A 21,690-nucleotide genomic window follows, 5' to 3' on the forward strand; every position below is an offset into this window, starting at 1 on the left:
TGGAGCTGGATGTATAATACAGTGATCTAATATTGTAGGGAATATGAGGAATTCAAGACAATGTCTTTCAGGTTACACTGAAAAACCTGACTGAAAAACATACTGGGCAGTGGCCAACTGGGGGAAATTTTACATCTACTGGCCTCAGGAGAAATGAATTTTTACATGGAGTTTCAGTGCTGCCAATAGCCTCCTCGGGAAGCTGACAAGAGCAGAGAGACCAAGAGCTTGCACTAAAATACCGTCTGAAAACTACCTGAGGGAGGACAGAATGAGTTGGTGTTGGAGAACACAGTCCTCCAGGCAAAGCCATTATCATCAGCTCCCTGGTGCCGCTTGCTGGAGACTTACTCAGAAAAGGAGGAGATGAGGCAGAGCATTGGAAGCTCACCTGGGAGTCCAGCTGTTCCTCTCAGCTATTTGTATGCAATCCTGCACTAATTGCACAAGGCCTGGGGGAGGGGCTCTCTTGGGACCTGATGTTGTATATAGGTTGGGTAAGGTTAACAGAAGGAGACTCCATTAGAGGGAAGCGTCACCATACCCCTGTGAGTAGCTCCTCACTCATGTTCTGGAAGGAAGCTCAATAAGCTCATTAGTTCCCAGGATGAACTTTGTTAAACTCATACTGCTGATGAAAGTTTGAAAGTCAAGCAAAGCCGAAGCTCACTTGAAGAGAACAATTTTGTCAGAGTTTAAAAGAAAATTCCCTAGTTCAGTTGCCTTTAGCCTACTGGCTATGGGTGGGTTAGGACTTCTGTTGGTCTTTTCTGTGTCAAACACACAGATTGCAAGCCCAGTGCCACTTTGAGATCTTTGGCAGCAGTTAACTCTGCAGCTCACACACAATAGAGCCTGTATGATAATGAGTATTCAGAGACGGGTAATGCCTGGGGGACGCTCACCAACCTAAGACAGAGCACCTGTTTGGCCTGGGCAGGCATCTCCATGACGGGTAAGGTGACCTGCTGACATCCCACACAACCTAAGTCAGAAGCTCATTTTCTAGTAAAAGGGGGACCTGTAGGGTCCTGGCCCCCGTTTTGGGTAACTGTTGCCTTGCTTGCTGACCTTAACCTTGATATCCTCCCTATGCTAATTCCCTGCTGGGTTCCACCCTCCTGAATGCTTAAGGGAAGTTCCTTGTCTGTGTATCCTGCATAATGGGCATTAACAGCTTAGATGCAAGATTATAAAACATTGGTAGCAAACTTCTCCTCTCTGGGGTTCTCCCATTATGCTGTAAGCCTGTATTCAAGACCTCCTCCCTCCTTCAATAAACCACATTCAGCATTAAAAAAAAAAAAGAAAAAGAAAAGAAAATTCCCAAGGCCAGCAATCTGTACATTTCAGCTGCTGTCCAGAGAAGGAGAGTGGAGAAGAGAAGTGGGGGTGGGGTGAGAAATCCATGTTGTTTGAGTCAAGCCTTCACCACATGACAGACATGGAGGAGAAGGGTGCTTTAAAGAAAGGGCAGAATGCCAGGCGGTGGTGGCGCACGCCTTTAATTCCAGCACTCGGGAGGCAGAGCCAGGCGGATCTCTGTGAGTTCGAGGCCAGCCTGGGCTACCAAGTGAGTTCCAGGAAAAGGTGCAAAGCTACACAGAGAAACCCTGTCTCGAAAAACCAAAAAAAAGAAAAAAGAAAAGAAAAGAAAGGGCAGAAGTCCAGAAAGCACCAGGGAAAAAACACCCATAGGCTCTGGCCAGCATCAAAAAGAAAAAAAGAGCTGGGCATGTGGTGGTGGTAATGCATCCTTTAATCCCAGCACTCAGGAATTAGAGGCAGGTGGATCTCTGTGAATTTGAGGCCAGCCTGGGCTACCGAGGGAATTCCAGGGCAGCCAGGCCTACACAGAGAAACCTTGTCTCAAAACAACAACACAAAAAGCTTGTTTGTGAGCCTGGACTCAGAAGCTGAACAGATCCAATCTGACCACACGGTGCTTGTGAGGGCTGCACTAAGTAGGGTTAGAATTCTGGGAGAGGGGTTGGGGATTTAGCTCAGTGGTAGAGTGCTTGCCTAGTAAACGCAAGGCCCTGGGTTCGATCCTCAGCTCAAAAAAAAAAAAAAAAAAAAACATTAGAGGAGTTTAGGGGAGGGAGTGACACAGGTTGCCGGGCATGGCAGAGGCATGTTTATCTCTGTGAGTTTGAGGTTAGCCTGGGCTACAGAGTGAGTTCCAGGACAAGGGCAAAGCGACACAGAGAAACCCTGTCTTGAAACTCCCCCCCCCCCCCCCCCCCCCCGCAAAAAAAAAAAAGAATGCTGGGAGAAAAAAAAGTTGACTATCTCAGAGTCTGCCTATCTCTTTAGCATGGCTTACAATAAGCCCCTTCCTAGGGTGGTCCCGCGGACTCATCCTCCTCTCATAACCTTACAGGTGTCTGCACCTGGAGGTAGACTCCCTGCTTTACTGTATCATTCTCCTGTCTGAAGATCCTTTAGGAGACAGGATGAAGTTGAAGAGTAGCTATAACCTATTTTCATTGTGAAAATCCAAAGGTCCATTTCCAAAGCTATTCACAGAGGGGATCTAAGTTCATACCCTCAGGTGTATCTTCCAGGCTACAACCTGGAGAAACCAGATCTCCTTCCTGGCATTCCTAGACAAGACAATTAAGGATGTTTCTGGAACTGTAGCCTTTGAGGTCCCTACCCTAAGCAGCCTTTCTTTTTTTTTTTTTCTTTTTCTTTTCTTTTTGGTTTTTCGAGACAGGGTTTCTCTGTGTAGCTTTGGTGCCTTTCCTGGAACTCGCTCTGTAGACCAGGCTGGCCTTGAACTCACAGAGATCCGCCTGCCTCTGCCTCCGGAGTGCTGGAATTAAAGGCGTGCACCACCACTGCCCAGCATCCTAAGCAGTCTTTCTGCTTGCTGCTCCAGTCAACTGGGACCTTAGAAGGAGGGAGTATAGCCATTGTTCACACCCCCAAAGGAAATTTCAAAACAATCAGCAAAGGGAGGAGGAATACGAGCCGTGAGGTGACAGCAGGGAATAGGAGTAAGGAATGCTCCAGAGTACACGACTTTACCAAGGTTCAGACTATTCCAATTTAGCCTAAACAGAAAGCCCAGGAAATTTTTGGCCAACTGAACCTGAGACTAGAACCTCGTCCATATTGACAAAAAAAAAAAGTCATCTACAAATCCAATGTGGTAGTCACTAGTGTAATATGGGAGTGAAGCATTTGTTTGTTTGTTTGTTTTTATTTTAGACAGGGTCACTCACAGAGATCCACCTGCTTCTAGCTGAATTTAAAGGTATGCACCACCACCTCAGCTATAAATTAGTTTAATGCTATGTCTAATATAAATATGTGTAAGCATTTCTTCATTTTAAATTGTATATTTCAAATGTTTTTGGAATTCCTATCATAATGGGACCTCTGGCCAGATGACACTTAGCAATTCTTGTTATACTGGGGTGGGTGAGAACTGAACCCACAGCCTTGCACTTGCTAGGCAAGTGACCTTCCGCCGAGCTCCATCACCAACTCCTTTTTATATTTTTCTTTTTGAGATGGTCTCACTAAGTTGCCTAGTCACACCTTGAAACTGCAATATAAATTTTTAAAAAAATGAGAACATGGCAGCTCCTAGGTATGGTAGAGAAGAAAGTTTATTGTAGATATGAGAGAGAAAACAGCCAGAAACACCTGGAGGGGTCCAGGCTGAACCAGGCCAAGAGAGGAGAAGGGAAAGAGGGAGAGAAGAAGAGAGAGGAAGCAGGAGCCAAGAGAACACCATGAGACCAAGAGGCCAAGAGAGGAACCACAGACCAAGAGAGATCAAGGAGCAGGAATGGAGCCAGCCAGGGCCAAGAGGGGAAGAGGCCAGGAGAACTGGGAGCCAAAATGGCTGAGGTTATATAGGGATCTGAGAAGTAGGGGAATGGAAGGAAGCTCAGGGGCTGGGAAGGTTTAGGGTAGAGGCTGGGGTGAGAAGTTCTGAGGAGCCAGGACTCAGTAACAGGTCTTGGTGATGCCGAGACCGGCTGCCAGTGTCAATTTTGATTTGTTAAATAGGCACCTCAAGCACAGGTTAATGAAAGAGCCCGTAAGTCCCCTTTGCCAGAGGTAAGGAGAATGACTCGTTTTAGCAATTAGGGACTATCTTAAGTCCTGGAGGGAATGCTGGCTTTTGTCTAAATGCTGGACTTTGGGAAAAGGAATTTCTGCGTCAGTCTCCATAGTAGCCGGGATTGTACATACATATGTTCTGCCAGGTCCAGGCAGCATTTAGGTTTGCTTCAGGACTTACCCTCTCAGCTTCTTGTCTTCTTTTCCCATCAATATATGCTTTGGTCTCTCAAGCCTGCTCTGTTATTGCCTCAGGGGAATTTCTTTGCTCACCCTTTGACATGCAGAGGCCTAAGAACTTTAAATGTTTAAAACCCAGACTATGGGTAAAGGAGAGGGTCTTCAGAATATCTACCACAGACAATAAATAGATTGGCTGGAAGATGCTGGGAACCTCCCTAGTCTCTGAACCATCCAACTTGGAGATCTGGGGAGAGCCAAGATGCAGAGTTTGTCCTGGGCCCTGTGGGAAATCCTCCATGATTTCCTCTTCAGCTAGTTTGAGAGTGAACTTAAGTCAGTCATTAGTCTCTTCAGGTAGACCCACAGTCCAAGAGCCCAGTGGACTTTGCCTTGTTCCTAGAATCGGGGTCAGAGCCAGAGCTGGACATTAACTAAGTTAACCAGTCGTAGTGAAAAGCAAACACTGGGAAAAGAAAAAAGAAAAAAAAAAAAAAAAAAAGACCCAGTGGCACCTCCTCCCTCAGTTCGTCTTCAAGGTCCTAACCTGAGATTTAGGTTTAAGTAGAAGGCAAGAGGTGTACACAACTATGTCAGCTCCAGTGTCTCCTGACAAATCATTTCCCCCTTGACAGGTTTCTTCTTTGGCTGTCACCAAGGCTTCAGCCAATTCCTTCTTCCACCAAGAGATTGCTGGTGATTTCCAGTTTCTCAAGATCCATTATTTGCCGGGTGGTGGTGGCGCACGCCTTTAATCCTAGCACTTGGGAGGCAGAGGCAGGCAGATCTCTGTGAGTTCGGGGCCAGTCTGGTCTACAGAGTGAGATCCAGGACAGGCACCAAAACTACACAGAGAAACCCTATCTGGAAAAAACAAAAACAAAAAAAAATCCATTATTTCTACAGGTGGCGGGCCACGCCTTTAATTCCAGCACTTGGGCGGCAAAGGCAGGTGGATCTTGGACTCTGTGATAGCCAGGGCTACACAGTGAAACCTGTCTCATAACAAACAAACAAACAAAAAATAAATTTAAAAAAAAAAAAAAGGAAAACATCTTTGTGTGTGTGGGGTGGGGGGGAGGGGGTGGCTCGGGTATGTGCCTGGAGAGACGGCTCTTCAGTTAAGAGCTCTAGATGTCAGAGGACTGGAGTTGAGTTCCCAACAACCCATTTCAGTCCCCTCTCAACAATCTATACTTCCAGCAAGGGAGATCCAACACCCTCTTCTGGCTTCCATGGGACCCAGCAAGAGAGTGTGCATTCCCACATCGAGATATAATCACATACATCTAAAATTTAAAAACTTTAAAAAAACCCTCCTGCCAAGAGAATTGGACCACTGCCACATGGTATGTGTGGTCAAAGGACAGCTAGATGTTTTTACTTACTGAGCCATCTCTAGCCCAACTGGCTGCCTCCCCACCCTCCAGAAAGAACAGGGGATATTATTAACTCACCAGGACACTTGAGTGATGGCCAAGAGCTTTTACAGATTTCCATACTAAAATAAAAGTGGCTGAAGTGGTGGAGTCTTCAGGTGTTTGTTTGTTTGTTTGTTTGTTTTGTTTTGTTGTTGTTTTGTTTTCCAAGACAGGGTTTCTCTGTATAACAGCCCTGGCTGTCCTGGAACTCACTTTGTAGACCAGGCTGGCCTCAAACTCACAGAGATCCACTTGCCTTTGCATCCTGGGTGCTGGGATTAAAAGTGTGCACCGCCAAGCCCAGCTAAATATTTATATTTCAAAAAAATAAAGAAAGAAACATATGGGCAGGGCAGAGCATAGTAGCTCACATCTATAATTCAACATTCAGGAGGCAAAGGCAGATGGATCTCTGTGAATTCTAGGCTAGCCTGGTCTATAAAATTTGAGAGTGCCAGGTCAGCCAGGGCTACACAGTGGCCTCCTGTCTTTAAAAAACACACACAATTAAAACCACTTACAATTTTTTAAATTTATTTCTTTTTTTTTTATTTTTTATTTTTTTATTTTTTTATTTGGTTTTTTCAAGACAGGGTTTCTCTGTGTAGCTTTGGTGCCTGCCCTGAATCTCGCTCTGTAGACCAGGCTGTACTTGAACTCACAGAGATCCGCCTGGCTTTGCCTTCCAAGTGCTGGGATTAAAGGCATGCGCCACCACCGTCCGTTAAATTTATTTCTTCTTTTATGTGCATTGATATTTTGCTTGCCTACATGGGTGTCTGTGTGAGGATGTCAGATCTTGGAGTTATAGACAGCTGTTAGCTGCCATGTGGGTGCTGGGAATTGAACTTGGGTCCTCTGGAAGAGCAGTCAGTGCTTTAACTGCTGAGCCATCTTTCCAGGCCCCATTTATAATTTTTTAAACTTAAGATTTAAACTGGGCATGGTGGTGCACACTTTTAATCCTAGCACTTGGGAGGCAAAGATAGGCAGATCTCTGAATTCGAGATGAGCCTTGTTACAGGAGTTCCAGGACAGCCAGGGCTACACTGAGAAATCCTGTCTCAAAACACCAAAAAAAAAAAAAAAAAAAAAATCCACAAAAGATTTTTTTTATTTATTTTGTTTGTTTATTATGTAGTGAGTGTGTGTGTGTGTGTGTGTGTGTGTGTATGTATGTTTGCCATATATGAATGTATGCCATATATGTTAGGGTGCCTGAGACCAGAAGAAGGCATCGGCTCTCTTGGGAGATCCTGGATCTTCTACAGTTACAGGCAATTGTTAGCCTCCCTTGTGGACTCTGGGAACTCAACTCAGATCCTCTGGAAGAGCAAGCATTCCTAAACTCCCAGCTCTCTCCAGCTTTCTGGGTAATGTTTAACTACGCAGGTTTAAGCAACTTGAGAACTCCTTGGTAAGATGTTAGGCTCTGAGGTGTTTGGGGTTTTGTGTGAGTGTATTTTATTTTGTTTTGTTGGGTATAGATTAGAGGCAATATTTCACTCTGTAGGCCAACCAGGAATTCCTCCTGCCTCAGCTCTCAAGTGCAGGGATAAACCACCTCTCCAACAGCGTTTGCAAACTTCTGAGAGAGGAGGCTTCTTCCTCCTGGAGATTTTTTTTTTTTTTTTTTTTTTTTTTTTTGTCTGCCAATTCCCTAACTCTTTGGCTATCCCAGTACTTCTGTACATTTATTTTACCATATGAATTGACAAGAATTTGGCCCATTTTAAAAAACAAACATTTATTGGCACTGCATTTGTATTAATTTGTAAAGGAATGATTTTCTTTTAATCGAACTGTAACTTCAGTTCCAAGGGCTTGAACTACTTGTTCTGGCCCTGGAGCATGCAAGTGATACGCAGGCGTACGTGCAGGCAAAACACTCATACCCAAAATTAAAAGTAACAAAAACAATTTTTTTTAATCTTTAAAAGATAATGCTGCACATAGTCTGTAGCACTTTAAGTATCTTATCTTGGTACTGGAGAGTGCATCCTCTACTTACAGAACTGCCAGTTTTCACCCCTTCAGCACCACTAAAATGACAACATACACAGTTTTTGTAAGGCACAAACCTATAGAGATGAAGGGAATTAAAAGTAACCAAAGGAACATGCATTGTTGTTGTTTTCAAGCCAGAATGTAATTCATAGTAGAACATGGTCTGGAAACAGATAAAAGTTCAGTTTAGAGCTGGAGAGATGAAAGAGCAAAACAGGACAATGAAACAGTCAGAGCCCAGTGGAGGTGGGGAGATGCGGAGGAATTGCCTGTGATGGCAGTACTGCAGTCCTGGGTATTCTGCCTGCATGTATGTCTGTGCAACAGATGCATTCAGTGTCCAAGGAGGCCAGAAGAAGGTGTTGGATCTCCTAGGGCTGTAATTACACATGGTGGTTAACAGCTACATGGATGTTGGGAATGAAAGCTCTTCACCACTGACCCGTTTCTCTAGCCTCAGTGGCCTGATAGATTGTTTGTTTTTGTTTATTGAGACAGAGTTTCTCTGTGTAGCCCTGGTTATCCTGCAACTCACTCTGTAGACCAGGCTGCCAGCACTTGGTAGACAGAGACAAGAGAATCAAGCACTCAAGGCCAGTCTTGGCTATTTGGTGAGTTCTAGGTCGGCCTGGGCTGCATGAGACCCTGTCTCAAATAAACAAACAAACAAACAAAAACAAACAAACAAATAACCCTAAACTTAGGATAGCTGTCAGAATTAGACTCATTTTTAACTGCTACCAACTCTTATTTAACTACAGATCATCTTTAGATGGTGGAAGATTTCTCTGAGAAGTGAGTTTCGGTCAGCAAAGCCTGGAGAGACAAAGGAAACCCATGAAGATTTCTTAGAGAACTCTCATCTTCAAGGTGAGTCAGTCATACTCCAGTGTATATGGCAGCAATAGATCACGCAGTTCATACTTGTGTAATTATGTTCTTACAAATACTAGAATGGGGGGCTGGAGAGATGATGGCTCAGTGGTTAAGAGCACTGGCTGCTCTTCCAGAGGTTCTGAGTTCAATTCCCAGCAACCACATGGTGGCTCACAACCATCTGTAATGAGATCTGGTGCCCTCTTCTGGCCTTCAGGTATACATGCAGACAGAATACTGTATACATAATAAATAAATAAATCTTAAAAAAAAAAAAAAAGAAAGGAAAAGAAACCAACAACAACAAAAGAAATAATAGAATGTTGGATTTGAGTTTTATTTTTTGAGGATTGAAGAGATGGCTTAGTGGTTAAGAGTGTGTACTGCTCTTGCAGAGGACCCCAGTTCAGCTGCCAGCACCCATGGGAGGAGGGGCTTACAACTGCCTGTAACTCCAGCTCCATGCAATCCATGACCTCTTCTGGCCTGTGTGAGCAACTGCACACACCCACTTGCACATAATTAAAAATAAATCGCCGGGCAGTGGTGGCGCACGCCTTTAATCCCAGCACTCGGGAGGCAGAGCCAGGCGGATCTCTGTGAGTTCGAGGCCAGCCTGAGCTACCAAGTGAGTTCCAGGAAAGGCGCAAAGCTACACAGAGAAACCCTGTCTTGAAAACAAAAAACAAAAAACAAAAAAAATTAAATAAATAAATAAAATAAAATAAATCTTCATTTGTTTGTTTGTTTGTCTTAAGACAGGGTTTCTCTATGTAGCCCGGGCTGTCCCAGGAATTCACTTTGTAGACCAGGTTGGCCTTTAACTCACAGAGATCCAACTGATTCTGTCTCTCAAGCGCTGGGATCAAAGGCATGCGTCATCACCACCCAGCTAAAATAAATCTTTTAAAATCTCTTTGGCATAAAAAAATTTTGAGATAGGGTCTCATGCATCTTAGTGTTGTGTCATTTTCTGGGGAGGTGTGAACAAGTGTCTGTTTGCCCCAGACAGGATAACAATAAGAGACCAAAGATGTATTCCACCCAAGTTACTGGGTGTTAGTCACAAGCATATGGGTGATTCAAAGGCAGCTGTGTCACTGAGAAGCCCAACCCTTAGTGGCTGGTGACTCACAAAGGCTGCGTCCCCATACACCTTGCAGGCGGCTCAGTAGTCAGTTGCTCATCTCCACCTTCCCTTCTTGGAGAACCCTGCAGAAAGACTTCTCCATCAGCAGAAGAGAGAATGGATGCTCGTGCCTAAGCATAGCAGAGCTCTGGGGTCATTCGGCCAGCTGTAGCCTCAGTGCTGCCACTAGCTAGCTGTTGTGACCACGGTGACAGCTCAGCCCCTTTGTGAGTTGGTTTCCTTGTGCTGGGCTGGGAATAATCCTGGTTACTTTATTCGGCCGTCTCGAGCCTTCCATGACTTGCTCAGCATTATATATAATCAGCTCTTAATTATTGTTTGCTCTATTGTTAAGCAGACGGCGTTTGACTGGACTGATTTTTCTGTCTCCTCTTGGTCTTCTCCCTAAGGACCCTACAGGATTTTCTCATGCAGAGATCCTGGCAGACAATCTGAGCATATCACTCTCAGCAGTACTTAGCAAGGAGGTGGTGTTTGCTGTCATTTGATCTTGTTCTTAGTTCCTTTCCCTCACTGGATTCTTAATCTTCAAATCAAGACAATGGGATTGGGAGTTCAAACCTGTGCCTTTCTCCTGTCTGTTTGTAATGACATCCTGGGGGATTTAGTTCAATCTCCAGTTTTCAGTGCCGTCCATAGGGCTGGAGAGACGGCTCAGCAGTGAGGAGCACATCCTGCCCTTGCAGAGGACCCAGGTTCAGTTCCCTGCACCCATGTTAGATGGCTCACAATTTCCTGTAACTCTTATTACAAGGGATCCAATTCTGGCTTCTGGCCTCCATGGGCAGGCATATATGTATACACATGTACACACACACACACACACACACACACACACACACACACACACACACCTCTTACTGGGTTGCCTTGTCCAGCCTTGATGCGCTGGTGTATGCCTGGTCTTTTTTTTTTTTTTTTTTTTTTTTTTTTTTTTTTTTTTTTAGATTTATTTATTTATTATGTATACAGCATGTATGACTGCAGGCCAGAAGAGGGCACCAGATCTCATTACAGATGGCTGTGAGCCACCATGTGGTTGCTGGGAATTGAACTCAGGACCTCTGGAAGAGCAGTCAGTGCTCTTAACCTCTGAGCCATCTCTCCAGCCCCGCCTGGTCTTATTGTAGCATTTTATGTCATGTTTGTTTGATGTCCCTGGGAAGTCTGCTCTTTTCTGAGGGAAGACTGAGGGGGCATGGATCTGAGGGGGGGGGGCGCGGGGGGAGACTGGGGTCAGGATGTAAAATATGAAAGAATAATAACAACAAATAAATAAATAAATAAAAATAAGAAATAAACATTTTAAAATGCTCCTCACAAGGGGGTAAGTCCTAAGTTAGTATCTCTCATGTGAACTTCTCTAATAACATACTCAGGTAGTTACCTAACTATGCCCATGATCAGTTCATATGAGTATCTGCTAGACCACCAGTGTATCCACCTATAGCTTCCATAGAGGGTTCACTGGGCAAAGCTGCCAATCTTGATGGCTTGGATTCCAACCTTGGGATATGGTGGGAGGAGAGAACTGATTCCTACAAGTTGTTCTGTCTCTCTCTCTCTCTCTCTCTCTCTCTCTCTCTCTCTCTCTCTCTCTCACACACACACACACACACACACACACACACTATAATTTTAAAAATCTTCTAATCTCACCTTCCATGGGATAGTGGAGGAGGGGTGACAAAAATCATGAAGTTACACCTTATCTCTCTTCCTGTGATGTTTCCCAAACACTACAATTTGCACAGTGGCAGGCAGGTCCCAAGATGACCCGGAAGGAGGACCCTTGAGTGATTCACACATGCTCTTGCATGTGGGCTGATCCATGTGAGCAGTAGGATTCAGGACACCTGATAGTATGTAACTTTCAAACCTGGCTTTGATTGCTAGCCCACAAGGCTGTTCATAACCTGCTGTAACTCCAGTTCCAGGGCACCTGATGCCCTCTTCTGGCCTTTGTGGGCACTGCATGCACATGGTGCAGACATACATAAAAATTTAAAAGGAAAGAGAGAGCAGGCATGGTGGCAATTGCCTTTAATTCCAGGGAGGCAGAGGCAGGCAAAGGCAGGCAGATCTTTGTAGTATGGGCTACAGATCAAGTTCCCAGACAGCCAGGGGTTCACAGAGAAATCCTGTCTCTAAAGGGGGGGGGGGGAGTGATGGAGGGAGGAAAGAAGGAAGGAAGGAAGGAAGGAAGGAAGGAAGGAAGGAAGGAAGGAAGGAAGGAAGGAAGACAGGTAGACAGCTTCAGCAATGGAAGTCTGCAAGCAGCTGTAAAACTGAAGGTGGGAATGAGAAGAACCAGAGTGTCAGGGCGAAGATGCTTAGTATCCAAAGAAGAGACAGAAAGGAGAAAAGGAAAATATATGCTTCTAAGTTAGAATTCAGAAATCTGAGGAGGCTTAGCAATGACTTGTAAGCTACCATGTGGTTGCTGGGAATTGAACTCAGGTTCTCTGGAAGAGCAGCCAGTGTTCTTAACTGCTGAGCCATCTCTCCAGCCCCTCAGTAATGATTCCTAAGCAAGCACCTGCTTTGAAGGAAAGGCTCCTGGGGTATATATTGTCTCACTAAGGGACAGCATTCTTCTCATCTCTTTAGCATGTTTCCAGCTTTTGGGGGTTGGCTTCTTCTGGGCTGGTGATTGACAGGCTCATTTGGATTAACTCTTAAGGGAGGAGACAATAGTATGTAATGTTCTAATCACTGGGACAGGACAGATTAGGACTCAGTTTCTATTCTTATGATTAGGAGGAAATGGCTTTCCCTTAATGGGCCTCAACAAATTCCTGAGCTATCTTATGGTAAATGTTAGGTGGGGTTCGAAATGATCATGAGGGAAGGGTCTGGCATCTGGCCTCCATCTCTGCTGATGCTTGTTTAGATATGATTTGGGGCTTGTAGCTGTCAGAGTCCAGGCTTTGACCCTCAAAACTCCAGTCCCACAAAGGGAAATTCTTCAGGCTATTACTAGTGGTCCATATCTGAACAGGTGTTTCCAGGTTTTGATCTTTAAAAAAATATTTATTTGTGTTTGTGTATGTGCTTGAATGTGTGTGCACTCTTGCCAGGATGCACTGTGGAGATCAGAGCTGGTTCTCACCTTCCATGGTATAGGTCCTGAGGCCAGAGCTCAGGTCAGCAGCCTTGGTATTGAGTACCTTTACCCACTGAACCATCCCACAACACACCTGTCTTTCCCCTTATTCAAAGGATTGAGGAAAGGGCTCACACAGGTTTGCAAAAGTAGCAAGAAAACTTGATTTAAAGGCAAAGCAAGTGGCTGGGAGATAGCATAGAAGGCATGAGTACTTTCTTCTCTGCCAGAGGACCGAATTTTCTACCCAGCACCCAAGTTGGGTGGTTTACAACCACCTTTAACTTCAGCTCCATAGGATCCTACACCCTATTCTGGCTTCTGCAGGCGCACGCGCGCACACACACACACACACACACACACACACACACACACACACTCCAACACAGTAGTAAAGATCAGAAAAACGGGGCTGAAGAAATGGTACAGCACCCACAAGGTGGACCACAGCCATCCTTAATTCCTGTTTCAAGGGACCCTTCTTTGGACTCTGTGGGCACCAGACAAGCATGTGGCACACATGTATATATGCATGTAAACACTTATACACATAGAATTAAAAAAGAAGATCAGAAACCCACTGTCAAGGTTGACACTGGAGGTGCTCAAGAGCCCCAGTTACTGTTTGAGTCTCCTCTTACGGGGTCCAAAAGAAGGAAGAGTTTGGCTAATAGCGGGCGGTTCTCTGTTTTGACAGATTAGGTCATGTAATCACTTATCTGCTGAGAATGTTCCTTCCCATAATGCCTCTGATTTGAATTATATGCATTTTATAATTTTAATTTTACATAGACATAAGATGGATTTAATTTTACATAGACATAAATAATGGATTCTCTCTGAAAGTTTACCTGAGGACACAATTTTGCTTCATGGGTCAAGCACCCCAAACCAGCTCATGCTGGATTGGCCTTTCTGTTCTGGGACCAGCATGTATTGGGCATAATGTGGAGCACAGATTGTCCAAGTTTGCTGGTTGTGGAAAGAGGAGACTATTCCATTGTTCAGAGAGAAGTACATGCAGCCAGATGTAGGTGGGGTCTGAGGATGCTAGATGCATTGTTTGGAGAGGGCTGTGTGTGTGTAGTATGTGCAAGTGAAGAAATGTGTTGCACACTAATCCTAGCACTTGGAAGGCCAAGGCGTTGTGCCTAGATTGAATGGACCCCAACAGACCACAGGGGAGACCAAATCCTGTATGTAAAAACAAAGAGCCTTTATTATATTCAGGCTCCAGGGCTGGGTCCCTCTGTCTGTCTGACACAGTGGTGAGGGCAGGGAGCCCTGAGCCCAGGCTGGGCAGAGTTTTTATCATAGCAGTGGTTGGGGTGAGGGGATTTTCAGGGTTCAGGACCCTGATTGGCTGACATTTGTCTAGGGGTATCTGCAAAACAAAAATAGGTGTGTGCTAGACTCTGGGACATCTGGCCACCTTATCTAATGGTTGGAATGTTTGGGATGTCAGGTACTTCTCCTTAAGATGTAGGCCCTCCCTGGGTGGGGTCAGCTTATGGCTTTTCCTGGGTCTGGGTGTTGCCTGCTAGTAAGCCTGTCACAGAAGCTGTGTCTGGGCCTCTAAGCCTGTCATGGCAGCTGTGTGGGCAAGCTGTTTTGGGGCACCTCCACAAAGGCAGGCAAATTTCTGTGAGTGTGAGGCCAGCCTGGTCTACATAGTGAGTTCTAGGACAGCCAGGGCTGTGTAGAGAGACCCTGTCACAAAAAATCCAAAGCAAACAAAACATATTTCCATTCCTTGATTATTCAGAACTGAGGAGTGATGAGAGGGATCTTCTTTTCTATTTTAAAATTTGTATTACATATTGTGTGTGTGTGTGTGTGTGTGTGTGTGTGTGTGTGTGTCTGCAGCACACATATCACAGTAACTGCACAAGTCCGGAGGTCAGAGGACAGTTTGTGGGAATTGGCTCCCTCTCTCCGTGTGCTTTGCCATCTTTCATCAGGTCTAAAGTCCCCTTTCCCCCAGCCCCCCTCATAACCCGAATGGTGTGTCCACCCCTCGCTCTCTTCTCACGCTTTCCCACTCTCACACTATACTCCATCTCTTGCCGTCTCCACTACTCTCCCTGGCCATGTCCAGTCTGCTTTGTTCTCAGCTCTGGACTCCTTTTAGATCCCTCTGGATCTTTTCTGTCTTAACCACAATAAAAACCTTCCCCCTAATGGGGTGGTCATGTCGGCAGCTTCTTTACTGTGCCTCTCGAATAAAACTGGCCCATCTTTCTTGCTTCTACATCAAATTTACATTTATGTCAAGTATTCCATTAGTCTATTGTTTGTGAGCTACAATCTCCTTTGCAAGTAACTAAAATATCTAAAAATACAAGGAAGAGCTGGGCATGGTGGCGCATGCCTTTAATTCCAGCGCTGGAAAGGCAGAAGTGAGTTCAAGGCTAGTCTGATCTACATAGGTAGTTCCTGGCCAGCCAAGGCTACATAAAGAAATCCTGTCTCAACCCCAACCCCCATTTAAAAAATAAAATAAACATACAAAGCAAAGCTATAATGGTTTTCATGAAATATTCATCTGTTAATGCTTTTTATCTTCACCTTATATTTGCTAAATTATGTAAAGATAGGGCTAAAAGAAAGTGGAGAGGAAGGAATTTTAATAAGAAAAAATGAAATAATCCGAGTCAACTGAGCTCAGTATACTGTGTTTCAGATCATTTGGGGGTGGGAGGGAAGTGTAAAAGACCTTCCTGCGCATCACAGAGGCCAACCCAGGAACCGAATCTTTCAAGTGCCTTATTCAGAAAGCCCTCAGGCTAGAGAGCCCCAGCGGAATCAGCCTCCTCAATCCCTTTCTCATTAGCATTTTTATAGAGAAGAACCAAGAAATCAATTCAAGGTCCAGGCTTATCCTTCTGGCCAGGTGGCTTTTGTCTCTGAGGTCCCCTCCCCCCTTATCTTTCTGTCACTCTCGGCATAGCATTTGTGGACACCAAAGCCAGAGTCTTGCATTACTCCTTTAAATTATTCTTTAAAGATTTATTTACTGATTGATTTTTTTTTTTAAACAGGGTTTCTCTATGTATCCTTGACTGACTTGGAACTTGACATGTAGACCAGGCTAGCCTCGAATTCATACAGATCCTCTGCCTCCCACTGGGGTTAAAGGCTTGTGCCACTGCAAGGAGATAAATATTTATTTTTATTATTTTATTTGAGTATACCAGGGTGTCTGTGTGAGTGAAGGTAAGAGAAAGGGGGGAGGATGGGGGGGGGGGACGGGGGAGAGGGAGACAGAGAGACAGAGACAGAGGAGACCAGAAGAGGGCTTTGGATCTCTTGGAGTTGGATCCCTGTAGCTGGATGATAGTGGTACTGAGAACTGAAGACCAGCAAATTGTCTTAACTGCTGAGCTGTCCTCCAGCCTGCCTGCCTTCCTTCTCTGAAATATTTTTTACAAAATTTTACCTCTGTGTGTGTGTGTGTGTGTGTGTGTGTGTGTGTGTATGTGTGTGTGTGTGTATGTATGTGTGTGTGTGTGTGTGTGTGTGTGTGTGTGTGTGTAGCAGGGGGAAGGTTTGCAGACTTTTGGTTTTTCGAGGTAGGGTTTTTCTGTGTAACAGCCCTATCTGTCCTGGAACTCCCTTTGTAGACAAGGCTAACCTAGAGAGCTGCACTTGCCTCTGCCTCCCAAGTACTGGGCCACCCCGCCCCCCCCCCCCACACACACCATAAGGGGTTTGCAGACTTTAATGTCTACTGAATCTTATATCCCTTCACAATCCTTTCTTTCTGCTGTCAAGGAGAAATCCTGGAAAGAAGTTGTGTCCAAAAGAAACTGATTGGCTGATTAGAGTTCAGGCTAGCCTAGAACTCATGATCCTCAGGCCCATGCCTTTTTAGTGCTGGATTTGCAGGTGTGAGCCTCTTAAACCCAGATCTTTGCTCTTTTTAATGTTGAATTCTCTGCCTAGAGATGTTTTTGTCACTATTTTCTCAAGATACAACCTATGTGGAAGTGTGGGGACAAACTTCAACAAGACCTATGCTTTACCTCATGGTGAAGGACTTGGTGAAAAGATGGCTGTAAAAATTACCATGGATTGATGGGGCAGATGGGCTTGGTGACAGGGTCCCCATCTGTTGGTCTGCCAGTTCTACAATAAAGCTTGTTTCCCTGCCCTAGCTCCTCTGTCTGTCAGGTCTTTGACAATGACAATAGCCAAATTTGGATCCGACAACAGTAAAGGGCAGCAATGCCTTGTATATATTTCTCAAGGAGGAGGGTCTTTGGGGGGACAGCCAGCATGCTGACACTGGCACTAGCGGCTACACAGGTGTAAGCCCTTTTTATCTCTCATCCCTGATGTTTCCAATCTCATTGCTAAAAACATCTTAGTTATGTATGTAGCATGTCTGTGTCTGTGTGTGCGTGCATTCGCGTGCTTCAGCATGTGTGTGGAGGTCAGAGGATAACTCTCGGAAGTTAGTTCTCTATTTCCACACTATATGGGTCCTGGGGATCAAACTCAGGTTGTTGGGCTTGGCAACCTTTACCCATCAAGCCATCTCACAGGTCCTTCCTTTTTATTTTTCCTTTTGAGACAGGGTTTCACTATGTATCCTCGATTTGCCTGGAACTCACCGTGTAGACAAGGCTGGCTTTGAACTCAGAGATCCATTGACCTCTGCCTCCTGAGTGCTGGGATTAAAAGCACCCAGCCAGGTTCTTTTCCTTTTAACCTTAAAGTCCAAGCTTAACGATGGAGCCATTGGAGGACCTTCACATTTCATGCATGTCCACCTGGCACAACCAGAGAAATGATCATGCTCTTTGTCTGCTCTGTCCACCCAGTTAATGGTGGGTGACGAGCTCCCTCCTCTGTCTCTAGCTGACTCTTTATTAGCTGCTAGCCTGGGTGAGCATCGCCAGTCATGTCACCTCCATATGTTTCTGGTTTAACCATTGGTGGGTGGGGATGTGTACTGCTAGTCATTAATTAGACCATGTTCTCTTTGTTCTCACGTATTTGTATTCATGACAGACTTACCATTTCGCAACAACAGAAAGCCAACCCCATCAACAGGACAATAAACAAATGCCTCCAAAAATCCACTCTCTTAGCGCCACAAACAGCTTGGTGAGAATAAGAACGACTGGTTTTCTCTGTGTAGCTCTGGCTATCCTGGAACTCTCTGTAGACAGGCTGGCCTCTGCTTCCTGAGTGCTGGGATTAAAGGTGTGTGCCACTACCACTTGGCTTCCAAAACCTGTTTCTTATTGTTGATGGTTTTCTTCTTTCTTTTTTTTTTTTTCCAGAGCTGAGGACCAAACCCAGGGCCTTGTGCTTGCTAGGCAAGCGCTCAACCACTGAGCTAAATCCCCAACCCCTGTTGATGGTTTTCATGTGACTGAAGGAGGTAACTATTGGTTTGTGGTTTGGCTTACAGTACAAGTCGCCTTAATATTTGGTGCAAGAATATTAGACTATGTCTTCAACCTGTGTGAAGGTAAATTTGACTACCTGGAGCGGCTCTCAGACAAACTGCTGATAAAGATCATCTGCTACCTGGACCTTGAAGATATTGCCAGGCTCGCTCAGACATCAAGCAGGTTCGCAAAGGTAGTATTCCCCGCTGCTGTGTCAGCTGCACCAAGAGCCCTCCCACTGAACTAACCTTGGGTATCCATATTCTTCTTTATCCTTGTTTATTTGGGGTTTTGTTATTTTATTTATTGATTGATCTATCTATTTATTTATTTAATGTATATGGGTGTTTTGCCTGCATGTGTGTATATGTACTATGTGCATGCAGTTCCCTCGGAGGCCAGAAGATCCTCTGGAACTAAAATTATAGGCAGCTGTGAACCACATGCCAGGTGGGTACTGGGAACAGAACTCAGGTCCTCTGCAAGAGCAGCCAGTGCTTTTAACTGCTGAGCCAATCCTCCAGACCCTGAGTCTGTCTGTCTTCCTTCCTTCCTTTTTTCCTTTCTTTCTTTATTGAGATAAGGATTTATGTAGTACATGCTAGCCTTGAACTTATTTTTCTTGTCTTTTTTCTTTCTTTTTCTATTTTGTTTGGTTTTGTTTTTCACGACAGGATTTCTCTGTTTAGCCCTGGAACTCACTCTATAGACCAGAGTGGCCTCAGTGATCTGTCTGCCTCTGCCTTGCAAGTGCTGGGATAAAAGGTGTGTGACACCACACCCAGTTTAGCCTTGAACTTTTAATCTTCCTGTTTCTAGCTCTCAAGCATTATGATTATAGGCCATGCCACCATGGCCAGCTTATTTTTCCTTTGAGACAGTAACTCTTTCTGTAGCCCAGGCTGGTCTTGAACTCATGGCAATCCTCCTGCCTCAGTCTCCCAAACTGTGGGATTATAGATGTGACCTACCATGCCTGGTCTACTTGTGTTTAATTTCCAAAACCATTTGTTGAGTCTTGTCTCTATGACAGACACAAGCAACCAAGATGGCATTATTCCCACACTCAAGGAACTTAGTATCAAATATCAGATTGCTAAACAGAGACAGGTGATTACAGTGTAATGTGCTGGGTTTGACAAGAAACATGTGGGCAAGGCACAAGGATTGTGTGTCAAGTGGTTTCCTGTGCTTCTTAGAAGTGAGTTACTCTATCTGGGCTTTGAGTGCAAAGAAGGGTGCATTTTTCTTTTCTTTCTTTCTTTCTTTCTTTCTTTCTTTCTTTCTTTCTTTTTTTTTTTTTTTTTTTTTTTGAATGCTGAATGCCATTTATTGAAGGAAGGAAGAGGTCTTAAATACAGGCTTACAGCACAATGGGAGAACCCCAGAGGGCAGAAGTTCGCTACCAATGTTTTACAATCTTGCATCTAAGCAGTTAATGCCCATTATGCAGGATACACAGACAAGAAACTTTCCTTAAGCATTCAGGAGGGTGGAACCCAGCAGGGAATTAGCATAGGGAGGATATCAAGGTCAAGGTCAGCAAGCAAGGCAACAGTTACCCAAAACGGGGGCCAGGACCCTACAGGTCCCCTTTTTACTAGAAAATGAGCTTCTGACTTAGGTTGTGTAGGATGTCAGCAAGTCACCTTACCCGTCATGGAGATGCCTGCCCAGGCCACACAGGCGCTCTGTCTTAGGTTGGTGAGCGCCCCCTAAGCATTACCCGTCTCTGAATACTCATTATCACACAGGCTTTATTGTGTGTGAGCTGCAGAGTTAACTGCTGCCAAAGATCTCAAAGTGGCACTGGGCTTGCAATCTGTGTGTTTGACACAGAAAAGACCAACAGAAGTCCTAACCCACCCATAGCCAGTAGGCTAAAGGCAATTGAGCCATTCCCTTCCTTAACGAGCTTTATTGCAAATTGGAGTCCTTGTCAGATGGTATCCCAAAAGCAAGGGGAACTTAAATTTTCTAAATTTTATAACTTTCAAAGCCAATCGAAATGTATATAACCACTGAATTAAATTTATCATGCCCAATAGAATGAAAGATTAACTAACTGTGGTAGCTACTTTTCCTGCCAGGGTCTCCATTGTGCTAGCTGTAGTAACCAATTATGAAATGGCAATCCCAGAAACAGTAGCAGTGGTGGCCGCCTCTGCTATAACAGCAACAACGGCAGCAGCAATGTCAAATTCTCTTCTGGAGCGTGTGGGCATCCACTGGCAAGGATACAACTCCAGAAACACAAACCACCAAGGCCCATTTTTCTTGATCCCAGCATGACTTAAGCTGGCAGCTCTGCAAAAGAACAACAAAGAATCATAAAGAAAAAACAGGCAGCTCACAAGGAGCAGAACTAATGGATTCATAATGGCTACATTCAGCCTCACAAATTTTAAGGTATCTTCAAAGGGGGCTAAATGAATTTCAGGAGGCCAATAAATGTTGCAGAGAGCCATTCCTGAAAAGTAGGTACTACACCAGTTTGAAGAGGATTGTGAAAATGAAAAGGCTTAGAAGAAGGATGCATTTTAAGTCAAAGGACCTTCCAAGCAGAGGAATAGAGGCAGAGGCAGCAAGGTGGCACTAACGGTACTTAAGGATGAGCCGACAGGGTCTCATTGGTAAAGAGTATGCACCACCAGCTCTCAGGAGCACAGGCAGGTTTGAGTTTGAGGCTAGCCTGGTCTACATAGTGAGTTCTAGGCTAGCCAGAGTTACATAGTGAGACTCTGCAGTAGACCCAAGTTCTGCTCCCAGCACCCATTCAGGAGGCTCAACAACTAAGACCCTTTCCTGGCCTCTTCAGGTGCCTGAACTTACATGCACATACCTCCACACAGAGACATATACATATGTACATAAATCAAAATAAATCCTTTTTAAAAATGTTTACTGGGCAGTGGAGGTGCACGTCTTTAATCCCAGCACCCCAGAGGCGGAGGCAGGCAGTTTGAGGCCAGCTTGTTCTACAGATGGACAGCCAGAGCTACAAACAAACAAAAAACCCACCCAAACCCAAAACAAACAAAAAGGGGACTTCCAGGAGTAACTGACCCACATCCACTTCCTTTTCTTCAGCAGTGGCAGTTGGTGGGCCCTGTCCTCCTGCCCTCCCACCTGAGGCTGATGAGAGAAACTCTGGCTCTTGGCACTCTCAATCCTTAGCAGCATGTGCTGAGAGGACACCACCAAATTCAGCCTGTTAGGACAGGGCCCTGGTTTCCTGCCTCTTCATCCACTTCTGCAGTGGTGTCTGTGCCCCACAGGCAAACACATTAGAATGTGCCATTGCACCCCCATTTTGGCTGGAGTGTGTTGCTGGCAGCTGAAGAACCTTGGCTAGCTCAGTATTTAGCTGTGAAGTCGTGGAGGAACATTCACATAACAGAACAGGTTTTCTCAGATGATTCAAATCACACTGTTACCCAAAGAATTGGCATTTCCCCCACAGTAATG

The 21,690-nt window shown here is 44.9% G+C and overlaps 1 protein-coding gene across 2 annotated transcripts in view; it reads left to right on the forward strand.

Moving 5' to 3' along the window:
• Fbxo36 (F-box protein 36) overlaps positions 1-21,690 on the forward strand; it is a 57,206-nt gene that overhangs the window by 28,880 nt on the left and 6,636 nt on the right. For both annotated transcript variants that reach the window (XM_059278595.1, XM_059278596.1), the window contains exons 2-3: positions 8,450-8,558; positions 18,243-18,415. In XM_059278595.1, the coding sequence (XP_059134578.1) occupies positions 8,450-8,558; positions 18,243-18,415 (282 nt within the window). The remainder of the gene's footprint in view (positions 1-8,449; positions 8,559-18,242; positions 18,416-21,690) is intronic.

Source organism: Peromyscus eremicus, chromosome 13 (assembly GCF_949786415.1).
Source record: "Peromyscus eremicus chromosome 13, PerEre_H2_v1, whole genome shotgun sequence".
Taxonomy (NCBI): Eukaryota; Metazoa; Chordata; class Mammalia; order Rodentia; family Cricetidae; genus Peromyscus; species Peromyscus eremicus.